Genomic DNA, 25000 nt, shown 5'->3' on the forward strand with positions numbered 1-25000 from the left:
CCTTGAAAGGAAAGATTTTCAGGGTGGTAGTGTTTGATACTGTTATCCTGTTGGGTGAAAATATTTCAGAACTCTGACATTCTCCTTTCTTTGATTTTGATCTGATTAGTTGGGTTATATGACAATGAGGTGAGGCAGTCTTGGTGCGAGGCGGAAACACATTGGGCAGAGTGTTTAAAGGTGATGTATTCTCAGATGCATTACCTTGCACATCATCAGCCAGGACATCCATTTTTAGTCTGTCTACATTTAATAGGCTTTGTCAGTCGCTTAAATTTAAGATAACGCTAGCTAGCCCTATTGCTGCTAAAAATATGTAGCAAGACTATATTTGTCTTATTAACTTACTCTGAGTGAGTTCTGCTGGATTCGGCTTTAATTAGGCACATGTAGTAAAGTGTCTGTCTTAACTCCAAGACAGGTCAGACTTTGCTGAGGGAAAAGTAGCAAGTATCTCATGTTACCTTAGAAACAATTTTGATGCATTCTTGAAAGCATGACACATGATTCCTGAGGAGACGCCACTCATAATCTGCTACGGAATTATCATGCCAGCATGTACATTGAGAGGTTTTGAAGAAGACCCAAAGAAAATAAAGATTGCTAAATGACATTCCTTTTTCTCTGAAGGCTTGTAAAAAGAGCAATTGAGAATTGTGTATAGATCTCAAAGCCTAGGATAAAGGAAAATGCTTGAGCATCTTATATTTAGCTGCTAAATCCATTTTCTCATCTTTATTTTGTATCACATCTTTCATTATAAGCACAGGTGAACTGAATATTTGATAACAGCTGAAACCTGCCACCAAATGTTGCTGTGTATCACCACCCTGTAAGAGGAGTGCTCCTGCTTAGGTCTCTGTGCAATGAGTGGAAGTTAAATCTCACAGCAGGTATCTCCCCCCCCCCCCCCCCGTGCCAGATACTATGAGTTGTCGCAGGCTTTAGCAGGTCAAACTTCTCTTCTTTCCTACCTCCGCTTGCCTTTTTAATCACTCTGTTAACACCTTAGCATGCTGTACATTCTGGAAGCTCACTAGTCCTGGTCAAGACGCATAAGGGTTTAAAACTTTCCCCCTTTTTAATTTACAAATCTGTGTACCTAGAGAAGCCCAGTATTATTTCCTTATAAACTAGTTTATGTGGGGTCATGTTACACCTTTACCCCAGTCTGATATGGACACATAAACTTTTTAATTCTTTACTCCTATTCAGACTGTGCACATCAGCAGCAGCAGGAAAGGAGAGAGAGGTGTGTGTTAGCATACCCATGATATTTTGGTTTAGTTCTTTAAACAACCTTTTGCAGGAGTTAAACAGTATGTTATGCCTCATGCTTTAAGATGGAACCTTGCACATCCTTGTAGTACAAATGCTACAGGACAGAAGAGCAGGCCGCAGTTCCCATCCTAGACAGACAATCCAGAAGCAGACTGTTCTTGATGGTGCTGGAAAACGAAGAGGTGTGCCCTGATCCTGCCCTCTCCTGGCACAGGAGATTCCTAAATGGGAGTCGGAAACTAAATTGAAATGGGTGCAGCCACATCTGCACACCTTTCCAAAACAAAAAAGGATATCATTGTCCAACCAGTAAATAAATTTTTAGGATATAATGTGTTGTCCCATCTCCCCTGCCCCCTGAATGCACCGTGTTAAAATTTTGCTCCCAATGTGGTTTCTCAACTAAACCACTGAGCCTCTTGGGCTTGCCGATCAGGAGGTCGGTGGTTTGAATCCGTGTGACGGAGTGAGCTCCCATTGCTCTGTTTCAGCTTCTGCCAACCTAGCAGCTTGAAAGCATGCCAGTGCAAGTAGATAAATAGGTACTGCTGTGGTGGGGAGCTAAATAGCGTTTTCATGCATTCTGGCACTCATCACAGTGTCCCGTTGCGCCACATGCTGGCCACATGACCCGGAAAACTGTCTGTGGACAAATTCTGGCTCCCTCGGCCTGAAGCGAGATGAGCACCGCACCCCACAGTCGCCTTTGACTGGACTTAACTGTCCAGGGGTCATTTACCTTTACCTTATATTTGAGATACCTGACAGACAACAGACTCTGAGAACTCAGCATTATTATTCTATGGGGCATAGAGGAAGCAGTCTCCTCTATACTTGGAATAGCATTGCTGCACAGATTCAAGTATTTGTTTTGTCATCAGCCTGTTGTAGACACTTCTATGAGCTGTAGCCTATGATTGGACCATATCCATTCAGTCTCTCTCCACTTGTGCTTAGGTTGTCGCCCAATGTATTGCTTGTACTGCATAACTTTCTCTAAGTCAGCACAATATAGGGTTACCCACTGTCTCGAACTACTATAACTGTTTCAGTAGACCCTTTTGCTCTATTTTTAAGACAATCATGCTGCTAAACTTGGTGAAAGATGGGTCGATGGAACAAGAAAGACTTAAGAACAAGCTTCCTGCAATTATCCTTCATATTCACTTGTGTGGATGAAGGGAAGGCAAACTGTTCTCCAGGCAGCATCTGAGTCCTGGCTTGTTTTGAAATCATTCCTGGTTTGCACGTAACAGGAAGAAGCTATGGCTAACACCAGCTTCCTTTTTTGTTTTCCTGCTTGTACCAAAGGAGGAATAAAGCAGGACCCAAGGGACTACTGTATATTCTGGCATGTCAAGGCAGGATTTGTTTGTGCAAACATGGCCAGTACAGTGGTACCTCAGGTTAAGTACTTAATTCGTTCCAGAGGTCCATACTTACCGTATTTTTCACCCTATAGGACGCACTTTTTCCCCTCCAAAAATGAAGGGGAAATGTGTGTGCGTCCTATGGGGCGAATACAGGCTTTTGCTGAAGCCTGGTGAGCAATAGGGGTCGGTGCGCACCGACTCCTCTCCCTCTCCAGGCTTCAGAAAGCTCTGCGCAGCCCTAGGGAGCCCTAGGGAGCCACGCCGGGCTCCCGAAGGTTGCACAGAGCTGCCTGCGCTCCCGGGCTCTGCGCAGCTCCGCGCAACCCTCCGGAGCCCGGTGCGAAGCCACGCCGGGCTCCCGAAGGTTGCACAAGCTCCCAGAGCGATGCCGAAGCTGCGCTCAGCTTCAGCATCGCTCTGGCTCCCGTTCTGGGGGCTGGGGTCGGGGGAAGCTCGGGCTTCCCCCGCCCCAGCCCCGCGCCTAGGTGGGGGGGAAATAATTTTTCCCCTTTATTCTCCCCCCCCCCAAAAAAAAATCTACGTGCGTCCTATGGGCCGGTGCGTCCTATAGGGCAAAAAATACAGTAACCTGAAACTGTTCTTAACCTGAAGCACCACTTTAGCTAATGGGGCCTCCCGCTGCTGCTGCGCTGCCAGAGCCCGATTTCTGTTCTCATCCTAAAGCAAAGTTCTTAACCTGAAGCACTATTTCTGGATTAGCGGAGTCTGTAACCTGAAGCATATGTAACCTGAGGTACCCACTGTATTGCTAAAATGTCAAACCATGTTTTCTTCAGTTAATGAAATATGGGAACCTACTGTCCTGCACGCAAAATCATTTGTCCATCTTAATGATTACTCTGGCTTCCTAAATTCAGATACATACTCTATTTGTGTTTTCTGCTTAGATTTTTATGTTCTGTTTTATCTTATGCCATTATGCTCCTTAACTTTTATATTTCATTTTATACACAAATTCTTCCTCTTCAGGAGTTTTTTCCCCTCTTTATAGAGCCTACACTTTTGAAATAAGATTTGCAATTGCTTCTGGAGCACCCTAGATATATGGAACCACTCTGTGTTTTTCCTTTATTAGAGGAATTGTGAATCTATATTGAATATTAAAGACTCTATAAAGAAAAGGGGAAAAAACTCCTGAAGAATAATAATTTAGAATTTCACTCTGTGGAGTTGAAACCCAGAGCTAGTCTGTACATTTTTAAAGATTGTGGGGTCCTAGCAGACCACAAGCTTAACATGAGTCAACAGTGTGATGCAACAGCAAAAAAAAGTTAATGCTATTCTAGGTTGCATCAACAGAGGTATAGTGTCCAGATCAAGGGAAGTCATAGTCCCACTCTATTCTGCCTTGGTCAGACCACACCACACCTGGAGTACTGTGTGCAGTTCTGGGCACCACAATTTAAGGAGGATGTTGACAAACTGGAGTGTGTGCAGAGGAGGGCAGCCAAGAGGATCAAGGGTCTAGAAACCAAGCCTTATGAGGAACGGTTGAAGGAGCTGGGTATATTTAGCCTGGAAAAGAGAAAACCGAGAGGAGATATGCTAGCCATCTTCAAATATCTAATGGGATGTTACATGGAAGATGGAGCAAGCTTGTTGTCTCCTGCTCCAGCGGCTAGGATCCAAACCAATGGCTTCATGCTACAAGAAAGGAGATTCTGACTCAACATCTTCCTGATGGTGAATCTGTTTGATAGTGGAACGGGCTCCCTTGGGAAGTGGTGGTCCCTCCTTCCTTGGAGCAGAGGGTGGACGACCATCTGTCATGCATGCGTTAGTTGAGAATTCTGCTTTGCTGGGGGTTGAACTAGATGACGCTTGGAATCCCTTCCAGCTCTACAAATCTTTGAAAGCTTATTGGCCAGCTGTCAAGTGGCAGGACCACCCAGAAAAATAAATTGCTAATAAAACATATTAGAAAGGACTTGCAAGGGTGGTTATGGGTGGGTGTATCCCTATGTTAACTGGAGAATTAGCCTACATAAATAACACCAATAACTTCTGAATAGGATACAAGTATTGAATATTAGTAAAGGTAAAGGGACCCCTGACCATTAGGTCCAGTCGTGTCTGACTCTGGGGTTGCGGCGCTCATCTCGCTTTATTGGCCAAGGGAGCCAGCGTACATCTTCCGGGTCATGTGGCCAGCATGACAAAGCCGCTTCTGGCGAACCAGAGCAGTGCATGGAAACGCTGTTTATCTTCCCGCCTGAGCGGTACTTTCCATATATTCCTTCCCATATATTGAATAAGTAGTAACACTGACCCAAAAATATATCTAGCAATGTACCTCCAAAATATGCACTAGGATGTTAAGAGGGGGCAGGACCCATTGATTTAAATGGGAGGAATTTAGTTACGTGCACTTCTGTTGATTTGAATGGGACTCAATCTTCCTTAATTTGGGCCAGATTGTGCTCATCTTGTTTTGCTCTAAGTCACGCAGCTAAGTTATGCAACTAGCTTCTGGCCCTCCAGGTACTGTGGGACTACAGCTCCATCGTCCCTGCGAGGACAGATGTGAGATAGAACCCAGCAAACTGTAGAGAGAGCCATAGGTTAGGCAACCCTGTTCTAGGCAAAACTATACATTGCATACAGTTGTGTGTCCTTGTCCTTTTATGTGTGGTTGTTTTAAAAGAAAAACAGCCATGGAAGGCTGCAGTCTTGATTGGAGCATTAATTATTGGCAGAGGCTGCTTCGCCATTCCCTCTCAGGTCATTTTGCTGCTTAAAATCTCCCTCTTCTCTCTCCCCACAGGGGAAGGCATATCTGCCCCCCTCCAGTCCCCCCACCCTGCTTCAATACATTTGCAAGCAGAATGAGACTCTGCTGCTCCAGTGTAATCTGTAGTTCAGCTGTGAGGGCTGCATACTACAAAGGAAAGATAAGAAAAACTACGGTAGGTTTTGTAAACTGCCCTAAAACCATTGCTGAATGGTTGTATAAACAAAGTACAGTGGTACGTTGGTTCTTGGACTTAATCCGTTCCGGAAGTCTGTTCGACTTCTGAAACGTTCAAAAACCAAGGCACGGCTTCCAATTGGCGTAGGGCAGGCGTCCTGGAAACAATAGCTGACAACCAGATTGGACATTTGGCTTCCAAAAAGCGTTCAAAAACCGGAACACTTACTTCCAAGTCTTGGAGTTCAGGAGCCGAAATGTTCAAGTACCAAAGCATTCGAGAACCAAGGTTCCACTGTAATTTACACCATCTGTTGTTTGCCCTTCCTTAATTAATAAAATATAAATTCTGCTCCTAATATGTATCTTATACATGATAATTTATTTGCTGTCAAAAATATGGTGTTCGTACTCTTTATACCAGGAATTAAGTTATCTTGGATTGTAATGTTGATGTCAGCCATTGTTTCTTACCATTGTAGAAGAATGTTTTGGATAATTTTTCCCCATAGTAAAATATTTTAGAATATCAGTTGAGTATTTTAAATGTAATAAAGGTTCCTATAACTGAAGGGTTTTTTTCCTTTGTGATGTTACAGAAGATGAAAAACATTGTTCTTCAATAGAAAACCAGCATCATCCTTGCTCATTTGAGCCCATTTTTGGCAACATACTGGTAGTCATTCATATATAAATGCAATAGTCACTTTGAAATGCAAATAGTTAAAGAAAAATAGCATATGTTAGAGGTAAGTACATTTTCAAATCAGCTCCTACATTTTACAGATGTGAATACAGCTAAAATTATTCTTTGGAAAGAATCTGGAGCTTTTGACACACTGAAGCTTGAACTAATCAAGGTTTCTCAGTAAGCATATACACATATCCATATCAAGGAACCAGTGCTGAGAATACATGGATTAGCATAGTAATTTAACTGCCCCCTGCTAATCAACTAAAGCAGCCAGATGATGCGTATATGATACATTTGTAGAGGCAGTCTTTCAGAACTCTGAATAAACCAGGTAGTTGACCATGTATTTTATGTTAATTCTAATAAACTGAAAGTGAGGCAGATGCTGAAGTGCTGCTAGCCCTTGCATGTAAGATTTTGACGTTAAAGCTTTACAAGAACCTCTTCACAATAAGATCTCTCTCATGAGATGCAGAATCCTAATAAGTGACTGAATTCATGCTCTGGCTGGCCAATCTGTTATGTTCTTGGACATTTTTCAGTATCGTGTTGCATGAGTATTGCATAAATATGTTAAATATGGTCATGTTAAAAAATCCTTATTGAAGTTGAGAGTGGGACCTTGCTTCCTGGAGGACTACTTTGCAAGAGCTTTGTGATGAATATGTGATAGAAGCAGCAGTTACCATTAACACATTACAGTGCTGTGAGTATAATAGCATAGCTGGTATTTTTGACTGAGTCAAAATGTTTAAAATATAAATTTGGGAGCTTTACATAGTAGTAACAGGAATAAGGTTTGTCCTATGCAGGGCAAGCCATATTGGGAAGTCTGTAATTTTAATGTGAGACGTTAACTGTGTGTGTGTGTGTGTGTGTGTGTGAGAGAGAGAGAGAGAGCGGGAGAGAGAGAGAGGTGAGTGGCCTGAGTTCAATAGAGTCCCTTCTTTTTTCATCTGCTCCCTTGCAAGCTGCCATAGCCACTGTTAATTTAGCTTTACCCTTCTTTTTCTGTACCAACATACAGAAATCACAAGATTATATAGGCTTGGTTCACATCTCGTGCTAAGGCATAACTTGGCTTAGCAGCCCCCTCTCTGTTCCCTTTTGCTGCCTCATTGAGCTAAGCATGTTTAGCTTTAGCTTTGCAGTTGTCTGAATATGGGCTCGTGGTTAAAAGCTCTCCAGACTAATCTCAAACTAGTAGCTTGATTGTAGCTCATGGAAATAGCTTGACCGCGAGCGTTGGTTCAGCCAACCCAGCTATGCAGCATGGCAGCAAAAAGGGCTGGGGAGGAGCAAAGCATCTGTGAGCCATTCTCTGGAAACCTCCATGTTCATTCTAAGCTATCATTTGACTTAGTGGAACATGGGAACCAGGCCATGGCCCACTTCCATTCAGTTTATTTTATTTTATTTCTATACTGCTTAATATTATAAAAATATCTCTAAGCGGTTTACAGGAAACCAAAACAACAACGGACAGCAAAAATACACAGTTACATATTAAAATGTTATATTAATTCAGAATTACTAATATATTGTCCTCCCTTGAAGGTTCCCTAGCTGGTCCCTCCCACCATTCCTCTGCATCCAACCAGTCCATGACACATATATAAATCAATATCAATTCATTATCCTTCTGACACTCCCTCTCACCCAAGGTTCAAACAAACTCTCAGCTCACCCACAAAAGTGTCACAATGAGAAGAGTTGTTCACTGTTATCACTAATCACTGGTGTACCACTGCTGTTCTCCTGTCTTCAAAATTTCTTACAACCCAATCTTCGATGAAGACAGAGAAGAGTAAATTGCCTAATTCTAACTCTCTGCAGTAGCATGACTTGGATAACTCTCTCTAATAAAATAATGATTTCAAACATTTCAAGTGAATTATACAATCACTTAGCATGTATTTATCATTTAAAAACAACTTTGAGACTGACATTTGAGGCTTCCAGATTTATCATTATTGCCTTCTCTCATAAACTCTGGTTTGGAGTTTTCATCATAGCCAAATGCAGGTTCTTACTTTAATTCCCAACTTGATTTAAAACAAAGGGAATATACAGAGAGATTTTACTAGCGAGGCCATGTGTGACTCTCTCTGTAAGGGGGACTTTGGAAGATACCTAATAATGACAACATCAATGAGCATTATGTCAAAGATTATTGTTTCTTTGTTCCCACTTTCTGTTATCCTGAATGTAAAATTTGTTTTTCACTTTTAGTAACTTTCAATCCTTTTGTTTCTAGGAAATGTGACTACTAGTACTTCTGTGTCTCAGATGGCAAGCGGCATCAGTCTGGTTTCCTTCAACAGTCGCCCTGATGGGATGCATCAGCGTTCCTATTCAGTCTCCAGTGCCGACCAGTGGAGTGAGGTGGCAGTTGCTGCAAACTCAGGCATTAGTAGTGGTAAGACAGTGGGAGAATTTTTTATTTTAACAGTTTTATATAGATTCATAAAATGCTCTCCACAGAGAGATAAGAATCATGGTAAAGCATGTTATTCAGAATGAGTGTGATGACAAGGATCTTTGCACCAGCAGTGCAAGCTTTGGCCCATGGCCTCATTAGACTTGCCAAGTCTCTTTGTCATTCCCAAACCAAACCCATCTTCTATCACAACAGGCATGGGACAAAGTAAAACCATGAAGCCAAACCAACAAGGATGCTGGTCGATTTCAGCACTTTTTGAATTGCTGTTGGAAATGGAGCACACTTAGAGCACACTTCCAATTTTTCCTTTGCAGCCACAGCTTGAATTCGGCCTGTGGCTCCAGCTGCAAAGGAAGAATTTTCCTGAGCCACAGCTGCAAATAGTCTTCCTTTGCAGCCAGAACTTGAATTATAGCTGGGGCTGCAAAGGAAGAAAGGTGCACTTGATTCTTCCTTTGCATGGTACGGGGTCAAAGTTTAATCACCTGATGTTGTGTGATGTCAGGTGATTGACAGATGACTGGCCCCTGTAGCCAGATTAAGTTTCTCCCCACTCCTGCTTTACACTCCATTAGTCTACGGAAACACAGCCAATTTACACACTTCTCTGCCCTATGGAAGAGGGGTGGGATTTTTCTTGAAAGGTGCCATGCACATATTGCCAGGAGAGTTGTACCACAGGGCCTATTTCTGCACATTAGTGGATTAGGAGAGCTGGGGGGTGGGAATCACATCTGGCAACCAATGCACCCTTTGAGTTTCAGGTAGTACATAGGTAGACAAGTCTAAAAAGCCTGGGACACAAATTTTAACAGCTCTAGTGGCTATGGGGGCTCATTTACCAGAAGTAATATATTTAGTGTTAACGCTGGAAGTGTATACAGTCGTACCTCGGAAGTCAAACAGCTTAGTTCTCAAATGTTTTAGCTCCCGAACATCGCAAACCAGGATGTGACTGTTCCAGTTTGTGAACTATTTTTGGAAGCCGAACATCTGACGGGGCTTCCAATTGGCTGCAGAAGCCGTGCTTTGGTTTTCAAATATTTTGGAAGTCAGACGGACTTCCGGAATGGATTCCATTCAACGTCCAAGGTATGACTGTACAGTGGTACCTCGGGTTAAGAACTTAATTTGTTCTGGAGGTCCATTCTTAACCTGAAACTGTTCTTAACCTGAGGTACCACTTTAGCTAATGGGGCCTCCTGCTGCTGCTGCTGCTGCACCACCACCGCACAATTTCTGTTCTCATCCTGAAGCAAAGTTCTTAACCCGAGGTACTACTTCTGGGTTAGCGGAATCTGTAAGCTGAAGTGTCTGTAACCCGAGGTACCACTGTACTTGATTCTGACCAAACTAGCCACTAGAGCGCCGTGGAAATTTGTGTCCTGGGCTTTTTAGACTTGTCTACTCTTGTACTATGGGTGGCGCTGTGGGTTAAACCACAGAGCCTAGGACTTGCCGATCAGAAGGTCGGCGGTTCGAATCCCCGCGACAGGGTGAGCTCCCGTTGCTCGGTCCCTGCTCCTGCCAACCTAGCAGTTCAAAAGCACGTCAAAGTGCAAGTAGATAAATAGGTACCGCTCCGGCGGGAAGGTAAACGGCGTTTCTGTGCGCTGCTCTGGTTCGCCAGAAGCGGCTTAGTCATGCTGGCCACATGACCTGGAAGCTGTATTGGCTCCCTCGGCCAATAAAGCGAGATGAGCACCGCAACCCCAGAGTTAGCCACGACTGGACCTAACGGTCAGGGGTCCCTTTACCTTTTACTATCTGAAACCAAAGGGGCGCATGGGTCACCAGATGTGAAGTATATTGGCATTATGTTCAGTTCTCCTACCCCACTGCATGATTGGACACCTTGAAGTCAACAGCAATTAATTGAAATAAACTACCATACCCCACCCCCCCAAAAAAAATATTGCAGCAATTCACACTTATACATATCTCCTCAGAAGATAAGCCTGATTAAATTAAATTTGACTTGTAAAGTAAGTGCATACGGACTTCCTGTTTTTACCACGACCAGGACGGGTGCGCTCTGTGGGCTCTCTGGGGCAAGAGCAGTGGTTGTTGGGGGTTTTGGGGTGATGTGGAGGCTACGCGACCCCCCCAAAAAAGCTCAAGGGGTGACCCTTAGTTGAAGTGGTTCCAGCAGCATCAAAGAGGGATTTTCCTTTCTCCGTCGTCAAGGAATTGAGGGGGGAGCCCCGGCGCAAGGCGAGGACCTCCCCGCAACAAGAAGCCTCAGACCCGAAACGGCGCAGCCGGCGGTAAACATTTCCAGACTTCAATTTAGAACTCTAATTGGCTATTGAAAACAATCCTCCAAAATAGAAGGAAAGAAAAAGCTAAAAATTAGAGTGAAATACGCAAAGGGGGTGTGATAGCTAAGGCGAATAATTTGAAATAGAGAAGCCTTAAGAAGAGTTGAACAATGCAAAGCCAATTAGATGATTTATGTAAACAGCTGAAAGAAACCAACAGGGAATATAAACTGAGTTTATTCTCATTGTAATTGAACTCTAACACAGCTGCTTAACGCAAGGCTCAGCAACGAAAATGAGTGAAAGGGAAAAAATCTGCCTTAAAGGACTTTATTTTACAAAGGCAAGATCAAAACAAAGAGTGGCATACTGACTGAAAGAAATACTTGAATGGATTTAAATATTAAAAGGAAACCAGCAGTTGCCACAAAAGAGACAACAAGAAAGGAAAGGAACCCACTGGTTCGTTTGTGTTCTATTTTGATTACTTTGTGTGGGCATTTGCTTGTTGGCTTTTGGACCTGTTCCTCTGGCAATGATGGCGTGGCGTGGTTCAGAGGAGGGATGGGCTGCTTAAAGGACTAAATGAAGAAACCGGAAACCACAGAAGGAGACTTAATAAAAGAGGCGACTCAGAAGAAACAAGAAGGAAAAGAGCCTTTCGTTGAACTGGAAAAGAGAAAATATTGACACCAAGTGGTGGAGTATATAATTGCAACCAATAAAAAAGAAAGGAAAAAGGAAAAGAAAGGAGAGATAGAGAGAGAAACAAAGGCTTTAAATGAGACTGAGCAGCAGTAACAAAAGAATAAGAGGAACTAAATGTGAATAGCCTAAATGTGAAGACAACAAAAAAACCAACTAAATGAACTAAGTGGTAATAACATAAAGGGATAACAATAATAAGATAAATTGGTTACAAGGAAGGTGACAACTGTTTATATTGTATATAATGAATTTATGTTATTTTTGGATAGGAATTTAGAGGGCAATAGAAAAAAAGAGATTTAAAATGTGATGAATTCATAAAATACCAGTAAAAGAGATCAAATCTGTGTGGGAATTGGGATTGGGGAATATTAAAGTGAATTATATAATTTACTGGGGGACGGAATAGAATTGATTATATTATAATTAAGTGTCCATAAGTGTAAATTTTTTTTTAGCTCAATTATTAATCCTGTTAATTTGAAATAACTTTGATTGGATTTTTTAATTCCGATAATTTGAAAAAAGATTGGGTGGACTGTGATGAAGGGGAAATAATTATTAAGACGCATTAAGAGAAATATCTTAACTACAAACCTCCATAATTTAAGAATGTTAAAAGGTATTAAGAAGGTGGCAATAAGGAAATAACGAATTAAGGAATACCTTTGAAATTAAGGTACCTAACTCAAAAAGGAAATTTTGAATTAAGAAATACTCAATCCCCCCTCTTTTCTTCTTTTTAAATCCTAACCCTAACCCCAACCCTCTCCCCCCCCAAAAAAGTATAGAAATATCGAAATAATAAAACATTCAAATTGAAAACAGAAGAATAAGGGTAAATATGTCCTCATCAAGAAAACCTTCTTCGCACAATCAACACGGAAGGAGGAACTCTGGATTGGATTCTGAGATGGATTTAAAAGAATTAATTTGGAGTCTGAAAAATGACATAGGAGAATTAAGGACAGAGTTGAGTGAGAAGGTTAAAGGAATCAATGATAAATTAGACAGGATGGAGGGGAAATTGAGGAAAATACAAAATCGATTGCAGAATTGAAAAAACAGGTAAATGATCTCACAGGAAAAATAATGAACTAACAAAATCTATGCACAAACTTCAAAAGAATTTAGAGAGAATGAGAAAGAATGGGAAAGGACTAAAAAGGAAAATGAAGAATTCAAAATAACCGAAGAGGCAACATGGGACGCAATTGCTATTTTACAAATGAAGACTAGAGAAAAAACTCTCAGGCTACGAGGGGTCCCAGAAATCCCAGAGGAAAACGTACAAACAACAATTATTAATGAACTGGCCACTTGGTTAGACATGGAAGAAGAGGAAATAAAAAATACCGAGAATGTATTTAGAGTAAATTCAAAAAAAGCTAAGGTAAATAAATGGCTAGGAGATTGTTTAATTACGTTCACTTCGAACAAACTAAAAAATCAAATTCTACAAATAAGAGGCAAAAGAAAAAAAATTAAAATCGATGGAAATGAAACTGTAATCTTAAAAGAAATCCTGCCCCGTCTATTAAAAAAAAGAGATAAATTCCAGTTTCTAACCAAAGCGCTCAAAGCGAAATCTATATTCTTTAAGTGGGATTTCCGGAAGGAATTTCCTTCAGTGTTAAAGGGAAAAGGAGAAAAATAGAAACAATCGAGGATGCCAATATTTTCTGGAGGAAATATTGGAAGGAGTTGGGAGGAGAAAGACGAAGAACAGATGGTGACTCCAGCCCCAAATCTGTGGTTCCGGAGCAAAACTCTGAAAGTGAATAAAAGCTCCCAAAAACTTGCTGCACACAAAAAAATTCTTATTGTAATCACTTTGTTTTAACGAATAAAATATGAATCTAACATTACTATCATGGAATGTAAATGGATTAAATGAAAAGAAAAAGAGACATAAGATAGAACATATATTGATGAAAAAAGACTTGATATCATATGTTTACGAGAAACACGTAAATAAAAATCATAGAAGAGCCTTGATAAATCCAAAGTTATGATCCGCATTTATCTCCTCAGATCAAGTTAAAAAAAGAGGAATAGTAATTTATGTTAAACCAAGCCTTGAACTAGAATTGTTATACAAAGACTCTAATGGAAGAATAACAATAATTAGAATTAAAAACCAAGGGGAAGTAATTATCCTAGTTGGAATATATCCCAATGAAAAGAAAGCAGAATTATTCAAAGACTTAGAAAAAAGGTTGCAGGAATACACAGAAGGAAAAATGATCCTCATGGGAGATTTAAATGGGGTAACAAACCCTGAGGTGGACACCAGGAAAGAGAGGAGGGAAAGAAGGAAAACTGCCATGCAGGTTTTTTTGAATTGGTAGAAAATATGGACATAAAAGACGCATGGAGATTTAAACATCTAACAGAAAGGGATTATACTTATTTTTCAGAACCAAATAAATCCGCCAGTAGAATAGTTGCTGTTTGGCTATCTAAAGAGCTACTTGGGAGAATAGATAAGACACAGATTCTACCAAATACTATATCGGACCACAAACCAGTATTTCTAAGTTTAAAAGGAATTGGGAAAACTGGAAGAAAAAGATGGAGACTAAATGAATCCTTATTAAACGATGGAAATAAAATACAAGGAGCAAAAAACACACACGATAGAGAATTTTTTTGAATTCAATTGGGATAAAGGTATAGACAGAAATGTGGTCTTGGACACAGGTAAGGTAGTGATCAGGGGCTACTTTATTCAGCAAAACTCTATTTCTAGGAAGAAAAGAGAAGGAAAAAAGGTAAAACTATTAGAAGAATTAAATAAGAAAGAAAAAGAACTTAACAAGGACCCAAAGAATGAAAAGGTAGGTAAAACAAGAAATTAGATTATTACAATCAGATTACACAACTATGATAGAACAAGAAATGGAATGGAATTTAAGAACTTGGAAACAATGCAATTTTGAATTTGCCAATAAACCAAGCAAGCTCCTAGCTTGGCAGTTGAAAAAAAGGCGGAACAAAAAATTAATCAACAGATTGAAGATAGAAGTAAAAGTATTAGAAGACCCACAAATGATAATTCAGAGCTTTGTGAAATATTATGAAAATTTATATAAGAGATACAGAACATAGATGAAATAGAGCAGTATTTAATACAGCACGAAATTCCAAATACCACAGAAGTAAAAATAAAGAAGAACTCGCAAAGATGTATAAAAAACAGACCACCAATTTGCTTGAGGTGTAAAGATGGTATAGGGTCATATATGCACATGTGGTGGGAATGCACAGCCATTAAAGAATTTTGGAATAACATCTACAATGAATTTTTTTATTATTATTTTATTTAATAAAATATGTAAGTTTTCATTTAAGAAAAAACCTGAAACCTTCCTCCTGGGAATTATGTCACCAGAAATCAAAAAAGAAATTAGATCACTTTTTATGTACACAACAGTAGCAGCCAGGATCTTAATTGCAAGAAACTGGAAAAGTGACAAAACAACTACAATAAATGAGTGGCAGGTCCAAATGATAGAATATTTACAGATGGCCATGAAGACAGGGAGAATTAGAGGTTATCCAAAACAGAAAGTACAGAAAGAATGGAAAATCTTTAAAGAGTATCTGGAAAAACATTACAATAACAAATATCTCCTGGCAGAAATAGAATGATCCTTGTAAAACAACAAATATAGTGTCTTTTGATAACTGACAAAAACAAAGAAAGCAATACAATAATTTGGAACTGTGTGTGAAAAAATAGTAGAAATAATAACACAATGAGTCTAATCGGAAGTCAAATGTGTTTATTTGTTTTGTTTTGTTTTTCTTTTCCTCTACCCCCCCCCCTTCTTCTTCCTCTTCCTTTTTCTTTTTTGTGCCTCCTTTCTTGGTCTTTCTCTCTTTGATCTGTTAAGAAAGAGATAAAGAGATAAAAGTGTAATATGAAAATTTCAGTAAGTTAAAAGTGATGTGTAATTTTTCAATTACTATTTATATATTTAAAATTGGTTGATTTAATGAATTGATGTAGCAATTACTGAGTTTTTTCCTTTTTTATTGTTGAATTCTAAATAAAGTATTATTCTTTTTTAAAAAATGTAAAGTAAGTGCATACAGAGTTGTAGTGTAAACTTCTGTACTTACACCAACATTGATACAGTTGTTAGGTGTTTGGTTAAAAAAGAAAGAAAGAATTTTTAATTTAACATTATTGCTCAGTCCTGTTATGTTTGTTGTTCAATGGGGCCTGTCCTTGATGTATTTGTGCACACAACTGCAAACATGTTTACTTGATAGTAGCTATTTACTGTCTTCTTGTGTGTAATTGTGTTTAGGATTGCATTCTTACTGTTCACCTCTTCCCCTTCTAATATTCTGTCCAAAGGCAATGCCTTAGACCTGCATGAGCTAGGAACCAGCACATCTCTTAGGTTCTGTTTGCAGTTTTATGCAAGCAAGGGGTCACCCTGATATATAGGTATCTTTCTGAGCAAATGTCAATGTTTGTGAATTACATCCTGGATCTTTCTTGTGTAACCAACATATGTTAATGAAACCACCATCTTCTCTGGTGTTCTCTGCAGAGTCTTAGGTTGCAACAGCTGCCCTCTGTCCCTATAAATGGCTTTATACATGCCCCCTTTCAGAATTTACAGAAGGTATTGTCTCACATGAAACTGAGTTCTAAGATTATCAGCCTATTTGCAGAAGTAACTTGTGTTTGACTTTGTTATACCACCGAAGAAGACCTATGTTTGATTGAAACATGCTATACCTTGATGTTTACCATATATAAACATTCCCTTTTTTATTTTCCATGTACCAGTCTATTGGTTTTTAAATTTTGGTGGTTATAAAATTTGATAAATTTCATTTTCTAGCATTTGGTTTTTGAGCTTGGGCTATATGCATTTCTCTTTGGTTTTTGCTTTCCCTTGAAAACCTTCAACGTGGATGTAAATGGATGAGGGGGGAAAAACAGAACCTCAGCCCAGACAAGGCAGGCAGGAATACAGTTGGTTAGTGGCCTCTAGATCCAGGGCCCTGGTGATCAGCCTGTTCTGGACAAGGTTGCACTCCCCATCAGTGACAAAGTGTGCAAATGGTAGGCTCCGTATTGCTTTGGGACATGCCAGTGGAATCTGTGGTGCCCAGTGCCCTGGCCATGCTGACTGGGGCCAATGAGAGTTACAGACAAACCCAACTGGAGGGCACCATATTGGTGAAGGCCGGACTATTCAAAGCAATACTAAGATCACATTTCTGTAGACAATTTTAGCTTCTAGGATTGTTTCACAGGATGGGAATGTGTTAGGGTCTGACTGGGTGGGAAGGTCATAAGGAGGTAACCAATAGTTCCATCCATGTCATTTTTTAATTGATCTCATGGTTGTGCCCATTTTGTTGACGAATGAAAGAATCTTTTTAATTTCAGCCTTTTCACCTATGCTCAATAAAAGGTTTTTATGTGTAAGCTGCAGAAGCTAAGTATCTTTTTCAGTTCAAATGCCAATATGCTGGAGAGCGTGCCTGCCACATGGTTTTATTTTAGGCAAAAACACATATTGGGATTCATTATTTCTCTACACTTTTTCATATTAAATTGAATTTTGGTAGCTCTGGATAAGTTTTCAAGGTTTTCCTATCAAGATCTTTGGTTCCCTGCAGCTTCCGCCTTTTGAGCAACTGTGACCATCCCCTAATTAGATAAATTACTTTATAGAGAGTAGAGCTACAAAACAGGAGGTGCTGGTTAAATTAAAGGGGGGGGTGTAGAAAAATTCATTCTAAGAAATGGAATGCCCCACTGCTTTATGACTATTACAGTTGTAAGGTTTTACATTTAAGTACCCAAGGTTTAAAATTAAATGTCTAATATAATTTGGCACTAGTAACATGAAGTCTGTGACTGTCCTCAGAGAATATCTAGACAGTTTCGTTGCATGATTCAAATTGCTGGGCGCTTCGTAGTGAGAAAATCATGCAACTGGGTCCCCTTTTAGTTCAGTGCCAGGTGCTCCTTAGCATAGCTTAATCCAATAGCACATTAAGCTTTGAATTCCTTTCTAAAACTGTTTCGGAACAATACAGCATGAAAAATCCCTTTTCTGTTTACTTCTCTCTTCTCAGTGTTTGACAGAAGTAATCTTAGCAGCGAGAGAATAAAATCTGGAGGTAGTAAATCCCTGTCGAAGAATCTCTTGTGCAGATTCTTTATGGGGCCTCAGTTGATCTACACATCAGACCCTGGTGCAGTTTAAACTGTTTATCACTCTAATGGTGGCAGTGAGACCATGGACATGGGCTTATAAGCCCCGTGCAAGAAAGTGGTTTCTGTAGTCGGTGATGAAGTGACTTGGTGTTATTGATTGATTTGGAACAATTATCTCTGCAATAACTATTGGCTGATAGGTCATGTTGTATCTGATTTGGTGGCATGCACTTCTGTTTTAATCATTTGCTGTGAAGTTTATCTTTAACTTCACACTCCCGTGCAGCAGTAGGGTCACTTGGCCTCTGGAAATACGTTGATTACCATTGTTGTTCCTGCATCAGTGTGATTGCTTGAACCAAATGCCTTTGGCTTTTGGAATACCCCTCTCTTCCTAGGCATTGTTTCTTCTAGGCCCTGCTCCCCAGCAGCGCCAATCTTAAACTGATCTCCCCCACATGTTTACATTTACCATTCAGAATGAAAATGAATGTAGCAGCATGTTCATATCTGAGCTGCTTGATTGCTATTTCCACTTGGTCACATCTTGAGATGGACAAATCAGTTAATCTTTGGCGTCTCGTTTTTCCACTCCTAAGTTCCATTCTCCACATTTCCACAACGGTTTGTAAATTTTCATTAAGAATTTATCAATATTTTAGTGCATATGTGTCCTAATTGTAGATTTTAACACATTTTTGCAAGCAAATTTTTATGGCTTCTTTGCTAATACATGCATTTTGTGCACTTTCCTCAATTTTGTACACATTTCGTTAGAAAATTGCATTGTAAATTTGGAGAAACGTGAATTTTGAAGGGTAGCTGTGTTTTAGTTCATATAGTGCTCCATTGTAGTTCACACATTGTTTCTGGAAGTGCAAATTAAGTAGGCTTAAAATGGAAACTTGCGTGCATTACTCCCCTGTCTCTTGTCACACCTTACGCTGTGCTTCCATGATGTTAATGTGGTGGTGCCCTGACTCTGGATTGCCCTCCTCAAACGGCATTAGGCCCCAACCGTACAATATCTTTGGTGCCAGGTTTTATTTTACAGGGCATTTAAACAGACATATTTAGTCTGCATGATTGTTTTACAATATTATAGCTGTCTCTCATTTTTGACATTCCATTATGAATGTTGATGTTTTGTTGATGAATTGGCTTATTTATATCCTTTGTACACCAGCTTGAAATCTGTTTGGATGAAGGGCAGTCTAGATATCTTGAAATAAATGCTAAAAAGCAGAAACAGTGTAGAATCATAGAGTTGGAAGGGGTCCCAAGGGTCATCTAGTCCAACCCCCTGCAATGCAGGAACCTCAACTGAAGCCCCGGCAATGAGGAATCTCAGTGGCAGAAGGGTTATAAGATGTGTTTTTTACCTTATTGGCATCTCAACTTGCAGCACTGGTATGAAGAATAACCACATCATGTGTGGTTTCCTTCTTTTTAAACTTCACCAGAACAGTGTGGTATGCAACCATGTGGATGAAGAAATCAAGCTAGTCTGGGAGGTTAGAAGAACTGGTTGTGGAGCATTTGTTCCCCAGTAGCAGCTTTACGCAGTGCAGCTTTTGAGAGCATCTCGCCTCCAAAAGCTCACCTCTATCTTTCCCCAAGCAGGCATTGTCATGGAGGAGGGTTTGGGTTTGAGCACAATTAAGAAGCAGGAGTAGGTTTTGCCTGTGTTGATTCTGCTTGCAACAATTTGTGCAAAATGGTGGAGTACTCCTGTTCGGAATTTTTTGCTCCTCTCTAGAGTAGAAAAAAAAGATTAAGAAGCAAGACTGTTTTCATATGTTTATAAATGCTCAAACTTTTTTGTTTTGAAGAAATAACTGAATACTGTACTAAACTGATGGTTTATGCCAAATTCTTAGAAACCAGAAGGGGTCAATGTGACTCTACCATATATTTGGATATGATAGTAATTTACTCGGATTATATTCCTAAACTCTGTCACGCTTCCTGCATGAGTGTTACAAGCATGTCTGTCTAATACATGCATACACTAGTGGCCAAAATTGTGGAATCCTTTTGGAAAAAAATTATTTCCAAGGTTTGATGGCTCATAACATGACTTTTTTTGGGAGTAATGCCCTAAAATTATATATCAATGGAAAGATAATTTAATGAAGAATGTAATGCAATAATTTTTATGAAGGATTTTTTTATTACAACAACATTCATAAAGAAGAAACGTGGAACGCAAAGAAAAAATGAGATATACAAAAATTCTCACCATGTCAGTTAATACTTAGTTGGGTAACCTTTAGCCTTCCCATGGAGTGAACCAAGTTTTTTAGTTCTGCAGCTGTAATATTGTGAAACCAAGACTGAATTATTGCCTCTACTTTTGGGTTTTATTGCTGGGTCGCTGCTGACTTTTGATTGGGTTAAGGTCTGGGCTATGTATTTTGGGGCATTTACATTCCTGTTAATGACACAAATTCTGCCCACACCTTTTGCTGTCATACAACCTCAGATCATAACACTAACTGGGTGTTTCACGGCTTCTCCTTGGATATTTCACTTTTTATATAACTATTTTTTATTAAATTTTACATAACAAATTTCCATATCAATCACTTTCACATTTAGGATTCTGCGAATCCCTTAACTTCCCCCCACACTTCTCTGGTTTTCGTTGTCAATCCCTTTTTATTCAACTTACTCTATTTTTTCCAATTTATTATATCTATTATTAACTTTTCCATTATATTTTGTCTTTTACAAGTATTACTCTAATCCAGCCAAATGTTTACAATGTTCTCTTAAATAAACTATAAATTTTCCCTATTCTTTCCTAAACTTCTTCTCATTCTGGTCTCTGATTCTCCCGGTCAATTTTGGCATACTCCATCATCTTCATCAGCCATTCTTCTCTGGTTGGAATTTTGTCTTCTTTCCATCTCTGGGCCAATAGTATTCATGCTGCTATCGTCGCATACATAAATAGTCTTTTCTGCTGTTTTGGGATCTCTGCACCTAAAATGCCTAACAAAAAAACCTCTGGTTTCTTTCACAAATGTTATTTTAAACATTTTTTCCCCACCCATTATATATTTCCCAGAAAGCTTTTGTTACCTTGCACGTCCACCACATATGTTAGAATGTGCCTTCTTTTTCTTTACCTTTCCAACATACATTAGAAGCAGTAAGATACATCTTTGCTAATTTTATTGGTGTTGAATACCATCTACACATCATTTTCATATAGTTTTCCTTCAACGAACAGCATGCTGTGAATTTTAAATTTTCTTCTCCTCACGTATTTCATGCCATCACTACCAAGCAAGGAGATTTTGGTCTCATCGCTCCAAATAACACTCTCCCATTAGTCCAGTGCACATGGGTTTTAGCTCAGTTTAATCTTTTCAACCTTTGTTTGAGAGATAACAATGGCTTTTTCCTTGGAATTGTAGCATTTAAACTATATTCCTGCAGTCTGCGCCGAACAGTCCTTGCGCTCAACTTCACATTACAGCGGTACCTCGGGTTAAGAACTTAATTCATTCTGGAGGTCCGTTCTTAACTGAAACTGTTCTTAACCTGAGGTACCACTTTAGCTAATGGGGCCTCCCGCTGCCACCATTCTCATCCTGAAGCAAAGTTCTTAATCCGAGGTACTATTTCTGGGTTAGCGGAGTCTGTAACCTGAAGTGTCTGTAACCCAAGGGACCACTGTACATTGCACCATGTTATCCTGTATACACCCAGATGATTTTCTTCTGTCACGTAGGCACAGTTTCTCAATTCTTCTATCATCACTTGCTGTTGTACACCTTTTCCTTCCTTTACCAGTCTGATTTTGTAGTGACTGAGTCTCCTTATACCTCTTCAAAAATTTAGAAATGCCACCTTGGCTTAAGTTTCCACTGATTTTTCTTCTAATTTCTTCAATACTGTAGCCTTGTTCACTTAATAGTACTATTTTACATCACTTTCTGGGTGCCCAGTCAACTCTGCACCATTTCTTTAATTTTATTGCGTTTTACAAGCTCACTAATTGAAAGAACACAAAAAACCAACCAGCTTGATAGCAATAACTAATGTCCTCCTCTCAGCTCCAGTACATAACATCTAGCTGAATCCTACTGTGACCTGACTGGGTCATTGCCAAAACAAGATGACACCTGATTCGCTCTCTAAACACTCATGCTCATTGGCTACATTCAGATGAAGGAAAGCTCCTGCATATCAACCTAAGCAAGTTGTGCTTTCTCTTTCTGGTTATTTGGCTGTAACTTTTGATAGAATACATATAACTGAACAAACTTCATTGCATTACATTCTTCATTAAAATATCTTTCCATTCATATATAATTTTATGGTATTACTCCAAAGAAAAGTGGTGTTATGAGCCATCAAACCTCAGAAATACACATTTTCCAAAAGGTTTCCACAAGTTTGGCCACTAGTGTAATTGTTGTTGTACAGGTACAGTACAAGTACGACCTACTTAAAAAATTGTAGTGTGTTCTTCCCCTGTAGAGAATTCCACTCATGCCTTCTTCCAGTCCTCTGACTACTACATGACACTGGCTCATATAAAACCCTATAAAGGCCTCAAGGATTGCTCCTTGAGCTGTGCAGCTTGTCTCTTCTATAAGGACACTCTCTTCATAAGTATTTGATCCATCCTTAGTTTTGACAATGTGCCTGTTTCCAGCCCACTTGGACTGACACAAACTCCCTTCCTTCAGGTTTCAAACCTGACCACGTGCGCCTGACCAGATCCATGCTGAGGCTTGACACTGATTTTCCACTGACACCTTTTCTACACTGTTCAGGAGCATTTTGGGTGGTGTGTGGCCGTCCCTCTCTGCATGTGCAGTCTTCTTTAACCAGTATCACCCAGTCCCATGCCTCTGTTCTTCGCCTCCACTTCCAGCTTCAAAATCCTGGAGAGTAAAGGCAATGAATACTTTTTAAATGCCTTGGGCAGCTTCTCTCCAGTCAGCAGCCACACATCACAAGGAATCACGCTGGCTTGCTTCTGCTTCCCTGCTATACATCCAAGGCTGACCCAAAACATTTGGCCACTGAGGAGGATCCCAGAATGGCATCTCCCTGCCCCTCAAGGAAAGAAGGGGTGAGGGAAGATCTACATCAGGAACAAGGTAGGAAGAAAAATCTTCATTAGGATCTGCTGCCCTACTGAATCCTGCCGCCTGAAGCAGTTGCCTCACCTTGCCTCATGGATGGGCTGGCCCTGTGTACAACCATGTTGAATACTGCAGGAACCCAGCACTCCAAAGTTACCTGTTGAGGGATGCAGAGAGCAAACCCATTTGCACAGCTTTTGCTGGTGTCCTGGCACCAGTGCTGAGCTCTGAACCACTTCAGAAGGTCCTGGCTGGCTGCCCAACTTGGGCAGGGGGTGCATGTAAAAATAAAAAAAATCAGTGTGCATACATTTTTTGATTTTTTTACCATGCACATGGTGGCTTAGAGCACATGATACCAAATGCCTTGTGCATTTGTATGTATTCCATGAAATCATGTTGAAGAATAAAAATATGGTGAGAGACACTGGTCCTATACCGTCGTTTTATTTTGTATGCTCCAGGTTAATCACCAAGATATGAGCAGTAAAACATTTTTGCTCTCCTTACACTTTCTCTTCCTTGAACATAGGAGATACTATTCTTACCGAGGTGATTATTGCTTCTTAAGCCTTGAGATTGTGAATGTTCTCTATATCTGGCCTTCATGAACACATCCAAGAGAGATCTGACCTTTCAGGTGAAAGGTTGCTGTGCAGTTGAAACAGCACCAAACTTAGTACTTACAAAGTAAGATGAGTCTGACACTGTTATCTCCAGAAATCTGAGAACATTACATTGCTCTTTTTTTATAAGCTGTCTGTTTGTCTGACTTTAACTACAAGATAGTTCTTCATAACTCAAACTGTTGGATTTTGACAGATAAGACAGATGGTAAAATACCTTCATTCTTCAATTTGTATATTGTCATTTGTGAAAAATTAAAGACCACTGTCTGAGTTGACACCACTTTTAGAAGTGCAGTAGTCCTCACTGGAGTGATTTTTATGACTTTTGCTGTTGTTGTTTAAGGATGATAGTATTTTATTTTGGCCTGAATATTGTCTTCATAGGCCTTTCACCTTAAAAAACAGAGACATCACCTTACCAGCAAAGGTCCGTATAGTTAAAGCCATGGTTTTCCCAGTAGTGATGTATGGAAGTGAGAGCTGGACCGTAAAGAAGGCTGATCGCCAAAGAATTGATGCTTTTGAATTATGGTGCTGGAGGAGACTCTTGAGAGTCCCATGGACTGCAAGAAGATCAAACCTCTCCATTCTTAAGGAAATCAGCCCTGAGTGCTCACTGGAAGGACAGATCCTGAAGCTGAGGCTCCAATACTTTGCCCACCTCATGAGAAGTGAAGACTCCCTGGAAAAGACCCTGATGTTGGGAAAGATGGAGGGCACAAGGAGAAGGGGACGACAGAGGACGAGATGGTTGGACAGTGTTCTCGAAGCTACCAACATGAGTCCGACCAAACTGCGGGAGGCAGTGGAAGACAGGAGTGCCTGGCGTGCTCTGGTCCATGGGGTCACGAAGAGTCGGACACAACTAAACGACTAAACAACAGGCCTTTCACTAGGAAGGACAGTCTTCTTGACATATGGCTAATATTATGCGTCCAAAGCTAGAATTTTATAACTTTTACTCCAAGAAACATTATTGTTCACCTTAGCTCCTACATAATTAAAAATTACTTATTTCAAAATTTTAGAACATTGGAAAAAATCATAATAGAAAATTCAATTTAAACGTCTACCAGGATCTCTCCACAGAAACGCTGCAATGCAGACGTGAACTTGACATTTACACCACAGCACTCGTGTGTAGCAGCCAATAAGGTACCAATGGGGTGAGCCATTCAAATGCCTCATAATCTGCCTAAAGTTTCTCCCATACAACTGGAAGCTAAAAATACATTAAATCAACTGGGACTGCAATCAAATAAAGACAAACAACTGAGAAGTAGGCAGTGGAGAAGAAGACACAGAACTCAAAGAAGGAGACTGCCATCAAATGTGGAGTAGAAGGGCAGGAAAAACAAGATGACACCTTTAAAAAAAC

At 40.0% G+C, this 25000-nt stretch overlaps 1 protein-coding gene across 4 annotated transcripts in view; it reads left to right on the plus strand.

The window, feature by feature from the left end:
• The window catches only part of AGAP1 (ArfGAP with GTPase domain, ankyrin repeat and PH domain 1), a 320069-nt gene that overhangs the window by 196900 nt on the left and 98169 nt on the right, over nt 1-25000 (plus strand). For all 4 annotated transcript variants that reach the window (XM_081016056.1, XM_081016057.1, XM_081016058.1 and 1 more), the window contains one exon: nt 8535-8696. In XM_081016056.1, the coding sequence (XP_080872182.1) occupies nt 8535-8696 (162 nt within the window). The remainder of the gene's footprint in view (nt 1-8534; nt 8697-25000) is intronic.

The sequence above is a fragment of the Podarcis pityusensis genome (assembly GCF_964106645.2).
Source record: "Podarcis pityusensis genome assembly, chromosome: 1".
NCBI classification, from domain to species: Eukaryota; Metazoa; Chordata; class Lepidosauria; order Squamata; family Lacertidae; genus Podarcis; species Podarcis pityusensis.